The 22,521-nt window shown below is 39.1% G+C and overlaps 1 protein-coding gene across 4 annotated transcripts; it reads left to right on the top strand.

The window, feature by feature from the left end:
* The first annotated feature begins 562 nt into the window (after nt 1-562).
* TIAL1 (TIA1 cytotoxic granule associated RNA binding protein like 1) lies at nt 563-21,250 on the top strand. Of its 4 annotated transcripts, none has more exons than XM_030453008.1 (12): nt 563-858; nt 7,076-7,172; nt 10,583-10,681; nt 10,994-11,048; nt 11,359-11,446; nt 13,321-13,396; nt 14,775-14,883; nt 15,172-15,267; nt 15,354-15,438; nt 15,729-15,852; nt 16,334-16,473; nt 17,354-21,250. In XM_030453008.1, the coding sequence occupies exons 1-12, from the start codon at nt 830-832 to the stop codon at nt 17,469-17,471; spliced, it is 1,116 nt and encodes a 371-aa protein (XP_030308868.1). In that variant the 5' UTR covers nt 563-829; the 3' UTR covers nt 17,472-21,250. The 4 variants fall into 4 exon arrangements, with proteins under 4 accessions (XP_030308868.1, XP_030308867.1, XP_030308870.1 ...); XM_030453007.1 differs by having other exon boundaries at nt 614-858; nt 10,532-10,681; XM_030453010.1 differs by lacking the exons at nt 563-858; nt 7,076-7,172; nt 10,583-10,681; nt 10,994-11,048; nt 11,359-11,446 and adding an exon at nt 12,534-12,552.
* The last annotated feature ends 1,271 nt before the right edge of the window (nt 21,251-22,521 follow it).

Raw genomic sequence — 22,521 nt, 5'->3', positions numbered from 1 at the left:
TGAACATCCCCGGTTCCCTCAGCCTCTCCTCACAAGTCCTCTTCTCCAGACCCCTCATCACCTCGGCTGCCACCTCACTCCTCGCCATTCTCCTGCGTCAGGGAGAACACCCGGGGACCTGTGGCTCCACACGGGCTTCCGCAACCTGCTCGCAGGGCACCATAGGGGCTGCGGCCGGAGTCTGAGTCGGGGTCGTGGCCGGAATCGGAGTCTGACTCTGAGTGGGAGACGGGATCGGGATTGGGGTCGGGATAGGGATCGGAGTCAGGCCCTGCCCCTCTCAGCCCCGGGTCTGAGGTGAGGCGGCTGCTCCCACAAGCGAATCTTCCCGGGCTGCCCGCAGCCAATCCATGCCGTCCGCGCTCCCCGCTGCCGCCAGGCATGCTGGGAGTTGTAGTTTTCTCCGGACCTCTCTCCCACTGGCTCCTGGGATCAGTTCGCTGCCGGATGACTACAACACCCAGAAGGCACCCGCGCCGCTCTCGCCTTCCCGCCGCCTTCTCCTCCTCAGTGCCTACGATCCCCAGTGCGCTCCGCGGCGCGGCGGCCGGGACCGGGAAGGAGAATCCGGTGGGAGAGGGAGCGGGCCGGCGGGGCGCGGCTGCGCAGAGCGCGGCTTCCTGAGTGTCTGGTGGCGGCGGCCATTTTGTGGTGCTTCTTTCCTCTCCCGTTTGGGTTGCGGGGTGTCCGGGACCTGGCGAAGGGGCGAAACGGAGCGGGGGGAGCCCGGGGCCCTCACCCTCACCTGCCCTTCGCCTCGCTGCGTGGCGGAGCCCCCCTCCGGCGCTGCCCCCCCGGGTGCAGCTGAGAGCGGCGCTCGCCCACCATTATGGAAGACGACGGGCAGCCCAGGACCCTGTGAGTGGGGAGGGGACGGCGGAGGGGCCGCGGAGGGGCCGGGGAGGTCTGAGGGTGGGCAGTGAAGCCGGGACGGAGAGCAGCGGGGCGAGGCGGGGAGGGGGATGCGGTCCTGAGGCGTGCGTGGCCCGGGCCGCGGTGGGGGCGGGGAGAGCGGGGCCGGGGTGAGGTGTGTGAGGGAAAGGCGGGGGTCCGGAGGAGCGGAGAGAGGCGGAGGGGGTTTGAGGAGGGAGGGGGTGAGGGAAGGGTGGGGAGCGGGGTCTGGAGTAGGACGTGGAGGGGGGGGGGGTACAGGGATTTGGGGGGAAAACGGGAAAAAGCGAAGGTGCGGCGAAGGGGACGGGGTCTTGGCTCGATTTGTATCCAGCGGGTGGGGGGTGCAGGCCTTTTTTGGGGGGGAAGGAGCCCAAGGTCTCTGTGGAGGGGTTCGGGCCGGGTGGCCCGTGCTGGGGTCCCCTTCAGAGCGGTCCCGGCTCTAGGAAAGTTCTTTGTGTTCTGCCGGCGGTGGGTGGGATGGGAAAGGCGGTGAAACGGAGAGAGTCTGTAGCGGGCAGGGTAGGAAAAATTGGTTTTCCCTCCAGTATTTTAGTGTGTGGTTCAATAGCAGCCTCTTTGGGCCCTGGCAAATAGGAATAACTGTGTGTTGGCAGTGTTTCTCCAGCCAGTGTTCAATCAGTTGGTGGCTGTCACCTGCTTTCTGTTTAAAAAAAAATATAAATTGGAGATTGTCTGGTTGGTGTTGAGTTCTTTTCAACTCTGCAGGTATGGTTTTGATGGGTTTTCTTTGTCCTGTTGGCTTAGAAGAGGGGGTCCAGTAGGAATGGTTAGGCACTGGAGAGCATGTAATTCTGTTGTTGATGATTTTAACTAGTTCATAGATTGTTTTTGCAGTTTTTATTTGCCAGAGAGTGTTAGGTGCTGTGTGAAAGGTTCAGTGTTTGGGCTGGCACTGTAAGAAAGGCAGCTCAGGACAGTGCAAAGAAATCTTTGTTTAGTTTTGGGGACTTGGTAGCCTTCAGAAAGTTGTTCAAAGATAATTTGGATTGAAGGCCACTTCAAAGAAACTACTGAAGCAGACTAAAATACCTATAAATTTGCTTTGGTTTGTTTCCACTACCACAGTGATGGTTTAGCATTTAAGGCTTTCCAAGGCAATTTGTATTTTTTCTCCTTCCTGTGTCTGCAGAAGTTCTTTTAACTCACTTATAGTATCTATACTTGTAGTATAGATAGATAGATAGATACTTGGTCCTTGCTCCCCAAGGTGCATAGTTTAAATTATGATATCGGAAATGGTTTTTGTGGTGACTACCCAAATGGCTTGAGGTTTTCTGGCCCTGATAGTGGACATAGTTTTCTGTGTTGCATTAGACTCAGAGGAGGGAAAAGGGCAAAGGTACACAGAATTTTACTCATTTTTGTTTTCAAGGCCCCTTTTGTCCCAGTTGGCTCTGCCGTTTGTTTTTTTAAAAAAAACCTGCTGTATCTAAACTCAGTTTTAGGATGTTCTTCTACTGCTAACAACTTTTGGTACTACTTTGGGAGTGGGTTTATTTTATTAATGCATCCACTGGTGATCTGGCTTGGGCCACAGTCACTGACAAGAAAAGAATTATATTTGTTACAACTAAGATGTCTGAAGTAGCATCCCTACAGCTGCCTATGATGCTGTATTGCACACTGTTTAATTTGTCAAACTAATAAGCATCATATACAGTTGTTTCCTAATAGTTTTTGTAGTAACCACAGTCAGGTATGGTTACTTTCTTGTAATTGAGGTTTTGTATTTTTTTCATAAAACACTATTCTGCTGTAGCATTTCTTGCATCTCCCTACCATTGCCTCCAATATGTCTAAATTTAGAATTGCAAGTTGTGTTTTGAAGATCATTATACTGTTTAATACTTTGATGTAGAGCAGTTATGATCTCTCATATAAATAAAACTCACTGACCCCCAAGAACAACTCATAATATTGTTACTTCATCTCCTTTCTTTGTGTTTACGGGCGGGGGGAAGTAAGTGAAGAGTTTGTGTAGCTGTTTGGCCATGTGCATAGGCACTTGGTTGTTAGTTTAAGTGATACCTTTTGCCTTTGGTATAGCACTTACTCTTTCAGGAAAGAAAAGCTAAACCTCTATTTTAGGAAGGACTTTTTTAACATTTGCAAGCAATTTTATATATTGTGAAAAGAAACTCCCACCTAACCACTGTTCACATATGCCCCTCTTAAATATCTCAGGAATAATAATTGTTTTCCCTTGCAGTACTTACAGGTCTGTGATGTTGTTTTCAGCCTTGATAGGTCAATCATGAACCTCTAAGAATTCAGAATATTTTCTGAGGCTTAATATAGAAAATAGACACCACTTAGTTTTTATATCTACATTTCATAACTAGTAGGCCTTCACAGAAATTTGAAGAACTTGCAGTATTTTCTGCCAGAAGGTTTTCCATACAACTCTAAACAACTTGAAGATAACAAGAGAAAGGGGGGGAGACTTTATTGTAGAAATTGTCATGTCCCTCAGTTCAGTTGTGATACAGAAAATTCACAGCATGTAATTATGGGGTGCAGAAGCAAGGTTTCAGCTGTGAACCAGGAGCTGGATTCATGTCTCTTCCCTTTCACTTCATTCTCTTATAGAGTAATATTGGCTGCTAGTGGAGTCTGCAGAGTGGATTTTTCTTGGTATCATTTGATTTCCAGTACCTCACTGGCACTAGGCAGAGATGCTATTAGAATTTCTCTGGGCTTTTCACCACATCAGTTACAGTATTGCTTATCATACTGTCTGCATTTACATATGGAATCTGCTGCTTCTTGTGTGTTGTCTGTGTGAGTGTGAAAACACATTTACTGTCTTTCTGCCAAGTGGTTTGTAGGGGAGTCTTGTGGGTCTAGAAGTAGTGGCTGCAAAAGTTATTATGTCCTTCTCTTTAGATAATTTTACAAGATCTCTGAATTTCAAATACAGGTTCTTTGTGTTGTCAGCACCATTAAGAAGTATAATCTTGACGTGTCAGGAGATGTATATGTGGTTTGGGTTGATTTTTTTTTTTTCCCCCTGTGTGCTTACTTAGTTAAGTGCTTCAGACTTGTAGCAGGGACAAATACTACTATTGGTATGCACAAAACCACAACTTTGCTGCTCTCTCACATTAACCAAGAGCCAACAGAAGTATAGAAAGTGCTTCTTCTCTGTTGGGCTTTATAATTTTTTAAAAGTCTGCATAATATATCTTCTAGAATGTAACAAAACAAAAGAAAGATTGAAATACCATGTATTAGCATGCTAAAAGCCATGTGTCTTATTTAGGTGTGGTTCTGCTTATTTTGGTTTCACAGAGTAGAAAATACACCATGGTATGCTATAACCATATATAAATAGAGCTAGAAAGGGGAAAACTGGGTGCCCCAGTAGGCTGTGGTGGGTGATTTAGCATCAGCTGAGGAAAGTTTAGTGTTTCCAGAAAGGTAAGGTTACAGTTCCTAATGTGTTGAATATATTTCTTTCTTTAGTTATGTGGTGTTCAAACACTCTGCACTGCAGATATTTGGTTGTATGGTTTTTTTAAGCCATCTTTAACTGCACTGAAGGAGGTAATGTAACTGCAACCTACTTCAAGACAGGAAAGTAACCATCAAGTTTTATTTTTCAGTATGCTTTTCAAATTTGTCAAGGTTTGTCTTCCCATATTTTAAATGCAGATGAAGAGAATTGGATCTCTGGTTGTTGTTACATGAACCTTTATTGTGCAGTATTCTCAGCATGTGTATTATTCAACTTTCAGAGTGTTATCAACTTGTGAAAGTTGCTATCAGTGCCCTGACTGTGGCAATATTAAGCACTGAGGCAGTATTTGTCATGTATATAGAGAGAATTAATGGGCCATTAGGACTTCATACCCCAGTTAAATGTAGCAGTCAGGAGGTTCAGAATTACCCTGCTGGTTTTGATGAAGGAGGCAGCCTGTTCCATAGCTCAAATTTGGGGTGCAGCAGTCTCACAAAATCACCTGGTATCTCTTCTAGCAGTTAGTTATCTTACATCAGATTTCTAAGGAATGGCTTTTCCTGGGTTTTGTTTGTTTGGGGCTTGGGTTTTTTTGTTTGTTTGTTTGTGGAATTCTTCAGTTTGCTTTTCAGAGTTCTGGAAATCCTGCATTTTTCAAAATCTATATTAATGTTATGCAGGGAGAGGCTGAGATTGGTTTTCTATAGTGCTAATTGTACTCTTTGCTCTAAGTTTGCAGCAGAAATAATGTGAATAGGATTTAACTGTATTTAGTTCCCTATCAGTGGTGTTGTACAGGCCCTCATGCAGTATGTTCTTATGTGCTACCTAATGCTGTCCTGCAACAAGCAGAGGAAACAAGTGCTAGTAATCAGTTCACAGCAGGACTGACAACTTTATGTGGCAATTCCCTCTTGTAAATCTTTTTCCCATCTTGATTTTAGCCCTATCTGCAAAGGTTAATATTTCCATTTGAACCTATTAGTGATTTACAATTTAATCTTGGTGAATAATTAACAAAAATTTAGTTAATGTTTCAAAATGGAGTTGTGGATAAATGTTTAACTGCTAAGTTTTCAGAATAGAGAATTGAAAAGTCAATAAAATGGGCATTTTTTCAGGGCTTTGCAGTCATTTTTCTACTGAGATGTTTCATACCAATACAGGCTGCAAATATAGTTTCTGTTAGTGACTTCTTCTTCATGTGTATTTAGTAAGAAAGTAGTGAGTAAATGAAAGCTTTTATTAAATATTTCCATGTTCAGGTGATGTGATACACAATCACATCAGTGAGTAGTTAAATCCTAAGGAAGTGTAGAACTGTTACATAGTTGTTGAAAGAATAACAACATAACCAAAATCTGTTGATGTCATTGTATAGTGCTCAGATAAGAAATAAATTGTATCCTTTTTAATTTTGTTGATAGTAGGCAAAAGTTCAGTTGTCAAACACAGAAATTGCTTTTCAAAACTTTACAGGGGTGCTCAGTAAACAAAAGTTGCAGTTAAATTGCTTTACTCAAAAGACTTTGGCTTATGCATAGCTTAAGAAATGATGGTTCACATTTATGTTTACTGGAATATATTAACAGCTCAGACTGCCTTTGGTTTGCTGTATTATGGAATTCTAGAACAGGTCAGAGTAAAATGAATAAAATGTATGTTGTTTCAACAGCTCAATTACAAGTTATTGGATGCATTTGAGTGCTTTGTCTTAACAGGCTTACTTGTAAAGGGCTGCTGACTTACTAGTGTTGCTGTGACAAGGCTTTCTTAATTTCTTTCTCTAGATTTCTTTTCTTAATTGATCACTGTTGCAATTTGATTACAAATAAGTCACCTTTTAAAAAAATCAGTTTAGCATGCATGAGACTTTCTCAGCCATTTCCATGGTGTGGTCTTACTTTTTGTGGGTGTAAAATGCAGCAGGGTATCCAGAGGTCATTCTAAAACTGCTGTTGGTTTCCTGGCTGTTGGTGTAAATCTAGGACTTTCAACATGATGGTTCAAAACTTGTTATTATAGCCAAGGTTTTTTGTATAAAAACCAAGCAAAGAAACCAGGAATTATGGGTTATATTAAAATACCACTACTAGAATTTGGGAGAGTTTTGGAGACGTGGTAGTTGTTGAGATAGATGCTGTGTGGAGCATCCCCATGGCATAATACTGCATAAATTGCCTAGTCCATTCAGAGGGGGCTGGTTTTCCAAATGTTCAGGAAACCAGAAAAGTGTAGTTGGTTTCCTGCAAGGCAGCACAATTTATGTCTGCTAGCTACCGCTCAACTACTAATAGGAGTGAGGTGTGGGTTTGTATCCAGATTCAGAACTAACTCTTGATTAGATGCTCAGTGGGAGGTGAAGCTTAAAACATCCCTGCCCTGTTGGTTGCTTGTTCTACCCAACAATCTTGAGCAGTGTTCTTCCTGCTTTTGACATTTTTTTCTGCCAGAGAAATGATTTGCAGTAATCTCTGTATCAAGCTTCATGGTCTCAGTTGCCTGGTGAACTTTATAACTTTGAAACCTTTTGGCTGTTGTATTAAGATTGCATTGTGAAATAATTTGTAAATGCTGGTTTTAAGATACCTGGGATATTTAAAGGGAAATGGTAATTTAAGATTTTGGAAAATCATAATTATGTTTGAAAAGATGAATTTTTCTGTTTTAAAATGTTGGTTTTCTTATTTCCTTGTGTAGCTATGTAGGAAACCTCTCCAGAGATGTGACTGAAGTTCTTATACTTCAGTTATTCAGCCAGATCGGACCATGCAAAAGCTGTAAAATGATAACAGAGGTAAGGCTTGCCACATTCAGGGGGGTAGCAAGTAGAATGTAATCTAGGATGAAGTTGTGCCAAAAAAAAAAATGGAGTTGAGGGCTTTTTTTCCCCCTTGCTGGTAGTGGGTTTTCTCAGTTGACTGTGTTTGGCTTTTGGGATGACTTTTTGCAGGAGGCCTGTTGATGTGTACAGACCTGTACATTTGCCTATAGCCCTGAGCCACCTTTTACCTTTTACCACCAGCTGATGATGAGATTTTCCCTTCCTTAAAGGACTGTTACCCCCTTTTTTCAGAATTTTATTGTTCTGGTGATCAGAAACTCTTTGTTTTAACTGCTGTTCATGGCTGTTTTGTATATTTTTCACTTTGCTTGAACATGAGCCTCAGTAATATTTTTTCCTCTTCAATAAATGTTTTTTCACTATGAATGAAAAGTGAGAAATCCCTCAAAATAAGTTTTGCTTTTCCTCAGTCTTTTCTGTGCCAGTGCAAATAGCTGTTGTCTGCACCTCTCTATCCTTAAATTGTTTTTTCCTTGAAACAAAGTGACAACATTCCATAGTATTCCAGATAAGGTCTTTTGTACAAACTGTTGGTAAGTATCAATGATTTCTTCTCTCTGTTGTAAATACCCTGATAGGTTTAGGGCTGGTAGCCATTTCAGTGATCTTGTTGACAGAAACCAGGCAGCTTCTCACTCCCTTATATTTTTCCTTCCTTCTGCATTTGTCACTGATAAACTTGCAGCAGGCAGGGGATAAGCAGAATTTTTGCTAGGTTTAATCTTTACTGCTTCAACTCTAGTTTTCTCTATGATCTTCTACTTTTTACTGCTACTTATGGTTTGTATTAACTTGTCATTACAGATTTCCTGAGTACAATCACATTATTTTTGTGTCATAAGCATTAGTGAAAGTACTAACAGGCAAGTCTTGCAGCCAGACTTACTTAGAAACACTCCTAATAGTTCTGCTGTGGTTTTCTCTCCCTTTCAGTGTGACACACTGCTTTGATTTTTGGTTTTTAGCTGCTTATTATCCACCAGGTCCTTGTTTAACCACTCCCATCTTTGTCTTAACTAGTAATTTCCCATGTGGTGCTTGATTAAAACTTTTTTTAGTGACAGAGCTCTGCCATATTTTAAGTTTTAATTATTTTTCTCCAATAAGAGAAGGATAACAGAGCACAGTTGTTAGTTTTTCTCTGAGGAAGGAGTTTTGGTTGTCATGCCTTTCAGAAGTAAGGTGTTGTCGTGGATTGAGACAGATGTTAGCATCTGTTTGGTTTCTTGAGAACCAGATGAGAAATTCCAACATTCATTTTGCCTTTATTTAGGCTTTCTGGGTTTTGGATTTTATGTAACTGTAGAAATAACAAGGGAAACATCTTTTTGAAGTGAGTAGGTAAACAGAAAGCCACTTGGAGCTATATTCAGTCTTAGGGAGGTGACTGCACTCGGCTGACCTTAGCACCTGTCACCCAGCAGTCAGCAAGGGCAGGTTGGATTCTAGACTGGAACTGGCCTGCAGCTCCAGTGCTTTTAACTGTCAGAGTACCTGTACCCAGTGCCCATCCCTCTGATCAGTGTGCTGTGAACTTCTCATAGGCACTGAGTTACATTGAAGTGCTCTTAGCTTTGTATTGTTATTACCACCAAGTTTATACTTTAGTATTTTCTGATTTTTATTTGCACCTCCTTTAGCCAGTTGTATCAGCTGTTTGCTTTTGCTCACTCTTTTTTATTTGCAGACTATATGACATGTGTCTGTCAAATGTTTAGAGATGCCAAGTGGTTATTTTGGGGTGTGTAATACTCAGGGGGATGGTGTGTTTAGCATTTACCACCTAAAGCATTTACCATTGAACACCTAAAGATCTGGGCATCTGCAAAAGAGGCTCTTCTCGTGTTCAGACATCTTCTTAGTGCAAAAGAAGACATTCTGACCATGTAAAAATAACATTACACTTCATTTGAAGCATAAGCTGCACTAAATCTGTTAAAGCCTTAAATGAGTTCCCCAAATCTTGTTTGCATTACATCAAGAAAGTAGTGCAGGAAGAGGGGTGAGAAATAAGGCTGATTATTTTGAGGTATTTAGAGCCATTCATGGCTGTTGTGGCTTAATCTTTTTTTTTTTTTCCTGTCCTCTCAGATATGTTTTCTCTTGTCTGTTTTTGCATCAGTTAAGAGACACCTGACACACTGACAGTGTTTAGAAGGATGACTTCAGCCTGCTTTGTAATCTTAGGTATAAAAAGGCCTTCTGATCAGTTCAGCTGCTAAATCTTAATAGCTTCCCTTGTTCAGGTGTAGACAGAACTATATTTGAAGGTGTACAGTGCAGTTTTACAGTGCAGTTTTACAGGGCAGTTCATATAACTGTGGGTGAGTTTTCAGAAGTTAGTAAACCTTCTGTTAACTTGTGTTACAGCTTTGCTCTGCCTGACCCTGAGGGTGGTTGATATGAAACAACACTGATGCCAAAGCAGTTTCTTTACATGCTAGACCCTTCCTTGTCCATGCAAGAAATTATTTGTTTAGTTTCATGTCATCCTGTGGTCTGTATTCATGCACAGTGCTCAATGTAGGTGTAAGTTTTGGTGTAAGGTCCTAGTTTTTGTACTCATGATGCCTTTCAGAAGGATTAAATCCAGTGTTAAAGTCAGCATTCTAATTGTCATTTCCATTTGGTCAACCTTTCAGAAAAATTTTACATTCAGGTGCATTTAATATTCAGGTGCATTTAATACTGCACTGAGCTGGATTTGTCAGTGTTTTTAAAGGTGACTCAATAGGCCATCCTACAAAAACAGTTATACCCAAAATTTCACAGAATAATAATTGATTGATTAGTATTTTATTCCCTCAGTCAGACTGTTTTGAGCCCATTTAAAGGGCTGTTTCCCAGTTGCTGGGAGTATAGCATTTTTCACTCGACACTGAAAATATACAAGTTCTAGATTGTTGTCTGTTAGTGATTTTCATGTGAATAAAGGAAAAGACTTCTTCAGTAGGAAGAGAGAAAAAATTGGCAACGTCTGTGGGGACCAAACTTTTCCAGTTCGTGTAAATACCTGAGGCAGAAGACCATTCTTTTCTTTGTTCTTTTTTTTTTTTTGCCTCCCTTCTATCCACTCTGCAGATCATTTTTCTGATCAATTATTTTTATTTTAGTAAATGTAAAGTACTGAGCCCTCAATATAACCTATAATATAACCTATACCTCAAAAACTGCTAGACTTTTAATAAAATTCCCATCTTATTAATTCTTGCATTTAAGTGTAATGTCAAAGGCTATTTCATAAATCTAATGCAAATCATTCTTAAAGTTTCTAGCTATAAGTAATATATTTTCCTGGATTTTCTTCTCAGCAACCCGATAGCAGAAGGGTCAACTCTTCTGTTGGATTTTCTGTTTTGCAGCATACAAGCAATGACCCTTATTGCTTTGTGGAATTTTATGAACACAGAGATGCAGCTGCTGCATTAGCTGCTATGAATGGGAGAAAAATTTTGGGAAAGGTAAGTTGCCTACATTGTAATCTTAGATGTAAAGAATATAGGTTTGTGTAAAAATAGTAATAAAACTGTGGGGCATTCATTTTGTTGGTGGTGTTTACCAAGGTTAAATATTGTCAGGATAATATTGTTAAAAACAGCAGTTTTTTCAAAGATAAATCTTGTTTAGGAAGTATGTAATTAGTGATGTTCTAATTGTGGCAGCATTTTATGCTGAATTATTTGTATACATTGAGAGTTGTAAGCCACCCTTGAATGAACTCATAAGTTTTAAGAATTTTGTGAATTTATACTAAATCTTATACTTATTTTCAGGAGGTCAAAGTAAACTGGGCAACAACACCAAGTAGCCAGAAAAAAGATACATCCAGTAAGTAGAGTAATGCCACAGTATCACTTCTACACCAATACTTCACAACGTGGTAATAATTTGTCATAAGTGCATTTAAACATAACTTTTCTCCTTCCCATCTTGTGTTTAATAGAATTTTGCAAACTAATTCTTCTGTTTCTGCTTTACAACTGGGGAAACTGGAGTGGACAGATTAAATTGCTGCTGCTCATCAGATGGAATCCTGGGCGTCTCTGGTTCCCAGTGCTGGGTGCAGAGCATCGTTTTCTCAGGAGTTGAAATCTTAGATAGCAGTTAAATATTTGATTAGTAAATTATTTATTTGCAGATCACTTCCATGTGTTCGTTGGGGATTTAAGTCCAGAAATCACAACAGAAGACATCAAGTCAGCATTTGCTCCCTTCGGTAAAATATCGTAAGTATCATGATAAACATTTTCAATATCAGTTAGAAACTGTGGCAGTGAAAAGATGTTTCTGAGTTGAAATGTTATTATTTCTTAGATAAGTTTTTTGATGTTAATTTCCTTGTGTTGGGTGGGAAATAAAGAGGGTTTATTGTTTCATCTCACTATCTGTCATGTTTGTAAATAATAGTAATGGGATTGTGCTCTGGTTTTGCTGTAAGCAATGTGCTTCTAACCTAGTTGATATGCTAACTTTTTATTAAAATTTAATTACTCTTCCTAAGTGTGACTTTATGTTGTTCAGAATAATGACTTGACAAATGGTTTATGTTGCAACCTTGGTGTATTTTGTGTGCATTCATACTGCATTTTATAGGCAGTATAGAAAACTGGGCAATTGGAATGTAATTTTATGAAGGGATTAATTTAAATAACTTGTGGTTTGAAAAAACAAATACGAAAATTAAATCTACTTGTTTGGCTGGTAATAGGGGATTAATTAACATTACATTACTTAAATGAAAGAATGGTGGATTTATAATATGTGCACATTTCTGCCAGCTAAGAGAAAGTTTCTTTAAACTTCTCATTATAAATTCAGGTGATACCAGATCACCTAATGCTTTAATTGGACATATTTAACATTACAAGAATCCTTTTGAGTGTGAAGTATGTATGTCCTTAAGAGTACTGCTACAAAAAGTCTGTTCATCTGCTATCAGTTTATCTTTATAAAAACCTTTTAAAGTTGCACATGAACGTTTTTGTACTGCTTTACAGGATTGTATTTCTAAGAGCAAAATTCTTATTTTTCTCTTGTTCTGTACGCATATCTTTAAATGAATCATAAAATCTTATTTCTTACCTCTGCTATTTTGTTTACTTTGCTTTTTGTCTCTTAATGTGGTAAGTAGTACTGTTTAAAAATCAATTTAAAGAGAATAATTCAGGTTTCTGTTTCTCAATCTATATTTATACCTGAGACCTGCAGTTTTTCTAAAGTCCAAGTCACAATTAAAAGTAATAGCATTCTGGTTATTTTGCAGAATTGCTCATAAGAATGGACAGGATCTTGAAGGCTAACTGCAAGGAACTGTGCACACTGGAACTCAGTTGTAGATTTTTTCTCATTTCTATTTATTCTTATTATACATTATTTATATATACATATTTTAGTATTTACATTTTAACATTCTATATTCAGTGCAGTTCTATATTTCCAATCATTTTAACTTACTCACTAAAATTTCTGTGTAAATTTGTTGTTTTCGTACTGGTGTGCTTAGCATTGTTGTTAGTTTTATTCTCCTTTCTTAAATTTCTGAAAATGTCAATTTTTCAAAATTTACAGCTGCCCAAACTCCAAAATGATGGTAGAGAATTGACCAAGAAAAATAAAGAAATCTGTTAACAGGCCATGTATGCCTTTTAATTCCTATTTTTTCCTCTTTTTCGATTTTTTAATATTTCATATATTTTGTATCACTAGGCAGAAGACATTTAACTATTTAGAAAATGCATGGTAAATTAGATAGAATTGTTACAGTAATTTATAGAACAGTAAACCTTAGAGGACCCTAGCCTATAGAATATTAGAAAAGGAAACTTTGTTTCTCTTATACTTCAAATTTGAACATTCTAGTTTTAGCCAGTATAGGTTATGTGACTAGGTTGCATGTTTATTACATGTTATTTTTTTGTCCTACTGCTTTTTTCTAACAGGTGAAGGAGCAATAGGGAGAGTTCAGGAATTACTGTAGTGTTAGGGCTAACTGAATTTATAAGAAAAAATTATGCTCACAATACAGTGTGTGTGGTTCCTTTTAGTTTTTATTTTGCAGGTTGTTAATATTACTCTCATATAGCTGTGCTTCTTTTCACAGGGATGCACGGGTAGTTAAAGATATGGCAACTGGAAAGTCAAAAGGCTATGGTTTTGTATCTTTTTATAACAAACTGGTGAGTAATCACAACATCAGTTTAAAATAATTCCATATTTTTCTCTTTTAGATTTACCTCTTTGTTGTTATGTTCACTGTGTGTCAGACCTCCCCAGGGGGGGAATAAATTTGTGTGCACAGGACAAATTTACTTCAGTCAGAAACTTCTGTCACTTGTGGTTTAGGGTTGAGACAACTCAGGTTACAGTGATGCTATGAGAACATTGTGAAAGAAAGTTCCTGAATGCAGAAAGCTTCTTTGGGTGTGTTAGGGGAGTTCAGCTTAGCCTGTGGAACCCATCAGTAGTGCTTTGGGTATCACCCCATGCCAGCTCCAGTGCTGCTCCCTGTGTAAGGCAGGAGCTCCTGCAGGATGACACCCTGGAGCCCTCAGACTGCACAGCAGGGTTTGGTGTCGGCCAGGGTGAGGGCAGCTCCAAGGCTGAACCTTTCTGGGGACCAAGTAAAGCCAAGAGTGTCAGACCCTGAAGTGTGGCTGGGTTAGGCCCCTGAGATCTTCAAGTTGAGTTCTTGGTCGAGTTCTTTCAGGGTTTGGATGGGCTTTAAGTCTTTGATCTCATGAAGACTGAATTCTTCACAACTTTTTGTTCTTCCTTGCTCCTTTGCTTGAGTTGTTAGAACACTTTTTACAATCTAAGGTGGCCCCTCAGTTCAGGAAGGAGATTGAGGTCCTGGAGCAGGTCCAGAGGAGGCAACTGGGCTGGTGAAGGGACTCGAGCACAGATCCTATGAGGAGAGGCTGAGAGAGCTGGGGGTGTTGAGGCTGGAGAAGAGGAGGCTCAGGGGAGACCTCATCACTCTCTCCAACTCCCTGAAAGGAGGTTGGAGCCAGGGGGGGGTTGGGCTCTTTTCCCAGGCAACTCTCAGCAAGACAAGAGGGCAGGGTCTCAAGTTGTGCCAGGGGAGGTTTGGGTTGGATATTAGAAAGAATTTCTTTACAGAGAGAGTGATCAGACCTTGGAATGGGCTGCCCAGGGAAGTAGTGGATTCTCCGTGTCTGGAGATATTTCAAAAGAGCCTGGATGTGGCACTCAGTGCCATGGGCTGGGAACTGCAGCAGTAGTGGATCAAGGGTTGGACTTGATGATCTCTGAGGTCCCTTCCAACCCAGCCAATTCTATGATTCTATTGTTTTATGGTTCTTTGTAATGAGCAATGAATTTCCAGCTCAGAGTTGATTCTCTTCTTGTCTATAACTGATTGGCTTCACCTTGCTTCATTTTTGGCTGCTTGCTGTGATGGTTCAGAATTCTCTATGCTCCCTTGGGTTTACTGGGTTTGTTCACAGAACTTTTGGGCAACCAAGTCTTCCTTAGAAGCAGATTTGCACATACTTCTTGTTTGGCTGTGTTACACTCTCTGTTTTCATCTTTTAGGATGCAGAAAATGCTATTGTACACATGGGAGGGCAGTGGTTGGGAGGCCGTCAGATCAGAACTAATTGGGCAACACGGAAACCACCAGCACCCAAAAGCACACAAGAAAGTAAGACCTTCATGTTGTGTTTGCTATTTGTTCATCACTGTTCAAGGGAGAAATAAACCATAATATTGCCAAAATCATGTCACTTAATGACATATCTAGCTTGACTTCCAGATCTTAAAGAATTGATGGTTTTTTGGTATATTTTAGCACCATAGTATAGTGGTGGCACCACTGCTCTGTCATAAAATACTGAAAGGGTTTCTTAGTGCACTTGTGTGCAAGGTAAGTGTCTGGATCTCTGTGGTTACTGTTACCCTACTGCTTAAAACCAGCCTTCTCTCTTTATAGATAATACAAAACAATTGAGATTTGAAGACGTAGTAAATCAGTCAAGTCCCAAAAATTGTACTGTGTACTGTGGAGGAATTGCCTCTGGCCTAACAGGTATGAGTTGTTCTATTGCTTTTTGTATTCTTGAAGCTTTTTAGACACCAAGATGGTTTCTAATTGAAAATCATTCTATGTTGTAGATCAACTTATGAGACAGACTTTTTCACCGTTTGGACAGATTATGGAAATAAGGGTGTTTCCAGAAAAAGGTTACTCATTTGTCAGGTATGGACAGAGAAGAAATGAATGTGATTTTGTTAATGTAGTAATGTTTCATCATTCTGCAATTTCACTTGGTTGAACTTACACTGACACATTAAAAGCTGTCACCGTGTGTTCATAGAAAAAATTGGAACTTGTAAAAGTGGCCACCAATCTTTTTACCTGAGAAGATGAATATCTGTGAAAAGCAGATCTTTATCTCTGGATTTCCTGTATGTATGGAGTCACTGTTTTTTATCAATCAGGTGAAAGTACTATAAAGCATAACGTTATTTTGTTTTTACATTCTTTAGATTTTCAACCCATGAAAGTGCAGCACATGCTATTGTTTCAGTTAATGGAACCACAATTGAAGGACATGTTGTTAAATGTTACTGGGGTAAAGAATCCCCTGATATGACTAAAAACTTCCAACAGGTAACTCACTTTATTCTTTTTGTTGTATCACAATTGTCTGTGTACCTGTACTGCCTTTCCAGTTGTAACAGCTAAATTCTGTGGTAGTGTTCTTATGAAATTCCCTGTTCTGTCTCAGTTATGTTCCAGTTGTTCACCAAACTGGGCTAGTGATTTTGGTGGAATATCTGTTACTGTCTTCTGGATATGATTCAAGATAGGGAGAAACTTGGAGGTAATTCTGCTTCTTGCTAGTTCACTAACTGCAGAATAGGTGTGAGCATCCCACCAGATGTCCTTTGCTGCTTCAAACACACCCAGATCCATTTTTCAGTACAAGGATGTATTCAAGTCACAGTGATGTCTCACTGATTTTTCTGATCTTATTAATGATTATTTTAGCCCTGTGGTTGATACAGACAAAAACTTTACCTTCAGCAGCACAAAAAGAACAAGATCCATCTCTAGAAGCTGAAATGCTATGGATTAATTCTCTCCTTAGGTGGATTACAGTCAGTGGGGGCAATGGAGCCAAGTATATGGAAATCCACAGCAGTACGGGCAATATATGGCTAATGGGTGGCAAGTACCATCATATGGAATGTATGGCCAAGCATGGAATCAACAGGGTTTTGGAGTAGAGTGAGTAACTATTTAATTATTTTAGAATACTGCCAGAATGTTGTATCTGAGTTTCAGGCTCATTTGGTTCAAGAATTGCACGAGGTTTCTAGCCTTAGGTGGACTCCTGTGTCCTTAAAGCTTTTGTTTGATGATTACTATGGACCAAGTAATGGGTGAGTCTGACTTGGACTTGATCACACATTGTCTCTGAGTTTAAAAACTCAAGGCACAAAGACTTCTTCTGTGGTAGAGTTTCAGGTGGTGGGCTTGTTTGTGATGTAAACACTTTATGGGTTTTGACTCAAGACAGTAAGTGATGGAGAGTCTGAACCAGGGACCCTGGAGAGAAGGAATTAAATACTGACACTTTACCTTGGGTTTGGGTGGGCTTTTAGTACTTAATCTTTTGAAGACTGAAGTCTTCACAACAACTTTTTGTTTTAGCATACTTCTAATAACTTATTTGCTTACATATTCTTCATTATCTCTTGCCAATTAAACATACTGAACCCTGATAAACCTATCACTGGTATTCATGCCAATTAGGTGTTGGGAATTTTTTGCATTTCTGCATCGCTGATGTTGACTTACAGCCACCTGCATATGTACATGCCTTTGGAGGCAGTTGTCCTATACAACTAGTACCCAAGGTTTGTGTGGCTTTTTTTTTCCTTTTTTTCCTAAAAAGCTCATGTTATTTTCAAGAATCACATGTTGTAGCACTTAATCTGAATTCCTCATTAAAGAGAAGAAATTAATAATAGTGCAGGATGTATGTTTTAATGTTGTTTGTGTTTTTTTTTATTCTGTTTTCCTGCAAATGACTTTCCTGCATGACTTATTTCTTTTTTTTTCCCCCTTCCTTTTCATTTTTTTAACCTCCCTGTTTCTTTTTAAGCCAATCTCCATCTGCTGCCTGGATGGGTGGATTTGGTGCTCAACCTGCCCAGGGACAAGGTGCTCCTGTAATACCTAACCAAGCTGGATATGGTATGGCAAGCTACCAAACACAGTGAGCTGGGACTCTGTTTAAAAGTGTGTATTTCATGATAGGCTGCAGTTTCCAGTGACATTCTCAAGACTGGAATGTAGACAATGAAAAAAAAAATATTTATTTTAAAAAAAAAATGGAAATGTTTGGAACCTTTAGCACAGCTTTGCTTTGGTGAAGGACACAAATGTCTTCTAGTTCTGCCTTTTTAAGTTTTTGTTCATGATGGATATGAACATGTTTTCCTTTGTGTACAAAAATTAAAAATAAAGTCAATAAAGACAATTCTGACTACAAATTTTGATATAGTAGGAGAAATGGCTAACGAGTTTGATCTTTAGGTTACCATTCCATTTTTTTTTTTTTTTTGTTCTGTCTTCAGTGTTTTATATCACTGTCCTTTTTAAGAGATCTGATGTTGAACAACAACAGCAAGTTGCTTTTAGTTGAACACACATCCTGAAATAACCAGTGGACCAACCATTACAACCTGCAAGACAGCATTGGTTTTTCAAGGAACCTATGGGCATAGCTCAGAAAGTGTATGTAAGGTCTTGGAATAATTTTTTAAAAAGAAATATTTAATTTTTCTACATGCTTAAAGAAAACAGTCTGATACAAAGAGTAGTTCAGGCTAAAATGAAAAACAGTACTGTCTGGGGAATTTCACCTAACTTTTAGTGTCCACATTCAGGCACACATGAAAACTTTTTCAGAGCTGGTTTGCTTACTAAGACTGTAGCAATTTGTGTTTCATTTTAAGAAGTAAAAAGGTTTTTGCAGGTATGTTGTTTGTATTTAATTCAGACAGTCATACTTGTGCTTTTACATAAAGTTTGAAGGCTACACATTGTAAATATTTCATAATTACAGTGTTTCAAAAGCATGCTCAAACATAGAAGTAGCAATGTAATTATTCAAAGTAATACTTAATATACTCTACTGCTTTAAATGCAGTAGATTGAGAATGTGCAAGACTGACATTTCCAAAGTTGGCTATTATGTAAAGTTACATAAAGAACTATAACAAAGAGCCTTAATTTTAATTTCATAAATCTTTAATGCATCACCTTTTTGTCATTAGAAATATGAATTTTTTTTGCTTTACATTATTTGGTATGTAAATACCTTGGTTAACAACCTTGTAAACCTATTTCAAGGTTATTATAAGTTGTATAGTATCTTGAGTGTTTTGAAAAATCTTGATGTTTTTTAAGTCTAGAAATATTTTGCCCAAGAATTTTTTAACAAGATTGTTAAAAACATCTTATTTTAGAGAATATTCAATGTGCCATTTGGTAAATGGAGATGCAGTTGAAGCAGTACACTGAGTTGTGACTTATTTTTAATTAAAGTTTTTGTCTTTCTGGATGGTTTGCATGTGATGAACCTGTACAGAGGCTGGGTTGTTTGTGTACTGAGTGTGTAAATGGATAAATCATGAAGATGTTTAAATGGTATACTTGGGTTATTTCTCAATTATTTTATGGATACATTGATATAAACTGCCTCAATAAATCTGAAGTTGAAAATGAATGTAAGTTAGATATAAGTACTGTCTCTTACCTGTGACAGCTAGGGGGTGCAGAGGTTTCAGCTGTAGACTGAAATACACCGAGGCAGGCACAAGTAAAGACAAATATAAGGTAGGATTTGCAGTGATAGTTCAGTGATCAAACTTGCATTTTTAAAGAAATGGAATGTTTGATTTTAGAGATGATAGTTCTAAGTGAGTGTCTGAGAAGCTGTGGGTTTTTTCTGTTTTTTTTTTTTTCCTTTCTTTTTGTTTTTTTTACCATGCAGGTATTGCAAGTTAGAATAGGTTTTGAAATGGAAACTTGCAGTTTTGTTAAACCCAGCCAGGCTGTGCAAATAACTACACCTAATGCTGTAGCAGATCACATGAGGGCTTTTTTTTCCCCTCCTCTCCTACTTGACTTGCTTAGTAGTACCATGACTTTTAGATCAGGTTGAAAATGAGATATACTGGAAGAGCAATTTAGTGATTTGGCTCAACTGTACCCAGAGATACTTGTACCTCTACTGCATGCAATAATGACTGAAGTTAGTGTGGAACCATAAGTGCTTGTGATGACAGAATTGGCCCTTTATCTCTGTTTCTCCTTTCTGGTATACGTAGTGTTTTTCAGCTCAAGTTAGGAATCTTGTCTACAGGACTTGTGTTTTTCTATACATTTTGTATATATGTGTATATCAACGCGAGGATCGGCCTATACAGTGTAGTTTGGGGGGGGAAAAGAACAAATCTGTGTTTTTGTTACTTTTATCTGGTTTAAAAAAAAACCACGGATCTGTAGATACGAATTGCAAGTTACTTTAGGATTTCTTAAGAGTTCACTTGAAATCTGGGGTTTCTACGTATTTCTAGGTGTTTGACATGACTCTGTTCTGGCTGCATGCTGGTGTGTAAGCAGTATGTCCTTTAGGCGCTACTGAAGATTTAGGTGATGCAAGTCCATTGCCACATAAATGCCCTCATAAATGGGCATAATTTTAAGGCAGTGATCTTTCAGGTCTCAATGTACAGATCACCTTAAATCTGATTATTTAATATCCCTGCTGTAGAGCTGGGCCGTACCTGACCCGTATTTCAGGATGAAAGACGGGGTATATATTTTTTTTTCTCATTTAAATGTCTTTTGTCATTGGTTTTGATACAGCTTTTCTTTGATCTGGTGATCTCTCTTCGCAGACTGCTCAAGATATGGGAGTCTCCAGTGTTTCCTTTAGTGTTTCTGTAGCACTGCGAGGAGGAGTTCTAATTTGGATTGTCCACTCAGTAGCGTTCAGAAATGCCTCACTTGACAGTTTTTTGGCACCAAAGAGCCTCTTGCACCATACTGCTTTTATGAGTGACTGTTACACTGTTGTAACTTCTCTGACTAAAAAAGATCAACCACTACCTGACCCCCTCTACCACTAGGATTTGGGTTTCAAAAAAAAAAAAAAACCAACAAAAAAACCAAACCAGTATTGATTTATCATGGCTGGAGTTGATGCAACCTGAAGCGAGGTTGTAAGCTGCGTTTGCAGAAAATGTTCAATAAAAGTGAAACTTGATAAAGGGCTTATCCTGTATTGTCATCTGTCAAAACCTTGTCCCTCTTTGCTGTAAAACTGACAGGCATACAAGGCTGAACTTGTAAACTATGCACTTGCAATCGTGTAAAAGATGTTTTCTGTAAAACTTTTCATACAGAGCCATTTTGTATTTTGCAGAGTTGCAGTAGTAAGGCTGTAAACCCAAGGTTCTATGAGCTTTTCCTCAGTCCTGCCTCCTTGTGTATATTTGTTAACAGTTTTCAAACATACTCCTCCTGCAGAACCTTCTTCCTTACAAAGATAATTTCATGAGACAGCTGTTCACTGTTTTGGAGCCATTTCCTTCATTTCACTCACCAAAAGAGTACCACAGTGAATAATGCTTAGTTTTGTAGAAAATTAGTGATTTGTTTTTTCTTGTGTGTATACACAAGGAAGCAGACCTAAACTGTATGGACATGATTCCTGTCTGATACTTCTTAATTATCTGACTGTTTTTGAACAAGGGCACAAGTCTTTGTTTTAATCACGTGGAACTGTTTCCTGGTCAGCAATAAAGGATTTTGTTGCACTGTTCTTACATTGCAAAATACAGGCAATCTTTTATTCAGTATGCTCCCAAAAAATGGATGGGGTTTGTGAAGAACTGCCTTGTTCTAACTCAAGTCATCACTTATGGATACAGTTTGGGATCTGGATTGCTGCTGTAATAGTGAAATGAAGTTGTTGTTTTGAAACTGAGAATTTATTTGTTCTGATTATCTGTGGTACCTGTTCAACACTGCTAGATTGTAGGGTTTCACTCTGTAATTATCTTTCTGTTCATAAAAAAACAACTGCAAGGCAATAGCTGCTGGGGAAGATCTTTGTGGTTCATTTTGGCCAGCTCTTGTGAATCCAGCTGATTAAAGAAACATTTAAGGAGACACTTGTACTTTTCAGTATCAAATGGATAAAATCCTCCTCCCCCCCCTCACCTCATCACTTGAAATCAGAGAAGATGTGGAAATGTTTGCTGAATGTTTTACTTTAAAGAGAAACAGAAGTTTATGATGATGAGTAAACACCCATTCAGTCATCTTTCTGGGGCTGTCTGCTGATCTCCATGATGGGCATGAATGATGAGCTCTGCTCCTGACATATAAAAGGGTAATGACTCAAAGTTAATTTGACAGCAGTAATGATTATTTGGATACAAGTTTCTCTTCCTTGAATACTCAGCCACTCATGATTTGTTTGAAGCTGATCTGAATCTTCATGTTTGTTAAAGTATTCCTGTAACACCGTGGGAAGAAACATTGATATATCTTGTATCTTAGTATTCAAGCTGTCAGTAAGAGTTGCAAGATGGTCCTTTTTTTGTTCAGAAGAACAACACTTAATGGAATTGTGTCAGGTAATTCAGTGTAAGCTGACTTTTCTGTTCTGATGGGTGATGGCATTTGAATATTTGACAGCCCTTTTGAAAACAAGGGCTCAGTTGCCACTCTTTGCATGAACCCAGATTCTCACTGATCCCAGGCACTGTGCAGCTCTTGCCCAGCCCCTTGCAGGGAAGGGAGGAGGAGGAGGGATGGGATGATGGTGAGACTGGGTGGTACATAAACCAGACTCGTGTGTGTGGTGCAGCATATCAGTGCCAGGTCATGTTGTCACACACAGTTCAGATGACAGCAGGCTTACCCATACCCAAAAGATCATGACCAATCAGACACAAACTTGCTTTACCTCCTTGCTTACAATATTGTTGCTTTAACAAAAATAGAAAACATGTAACCTTTGGCCGTTTTCTTTTTGATTTCTGGGGAAAATAGGTGCACATTGAACAGGCCAAGGTACCCAATCTGACTGCAAATAAAGGAGTGAATAGCATTAAGCATCTGAATTTGTAGACCTTGGCTTAATTTAGACCTCTTAGCTTGGCATCTTGTTGTTTTGCTGTATTGACCCTTTTGTCTGTATAAATGAAGGAGTTTGAGATAAGCACAGCTGCTTGTTGTCTGTCTTCCCAT

This window comes from Calypte anna, chromosome 6 (assembly GCF_003957555.1).
Source record: "Calypte anna isolate BGI_N300 chromosome 6, bCalAnn1_v1.p, whole genome shotgun sequence".
In the NCBI taxonomy this organism is placed as follows: Eukaryota; Metazoa; Chordata; class Aves; order Apodiformes; family Trochilidae; genus Calypte; species Calypte anna.
The sequence above is the reverse complement of the archived record's forward strand: the minus strand, read 5'-3'. Positions and strand labels throughout refer to the sequence as shown.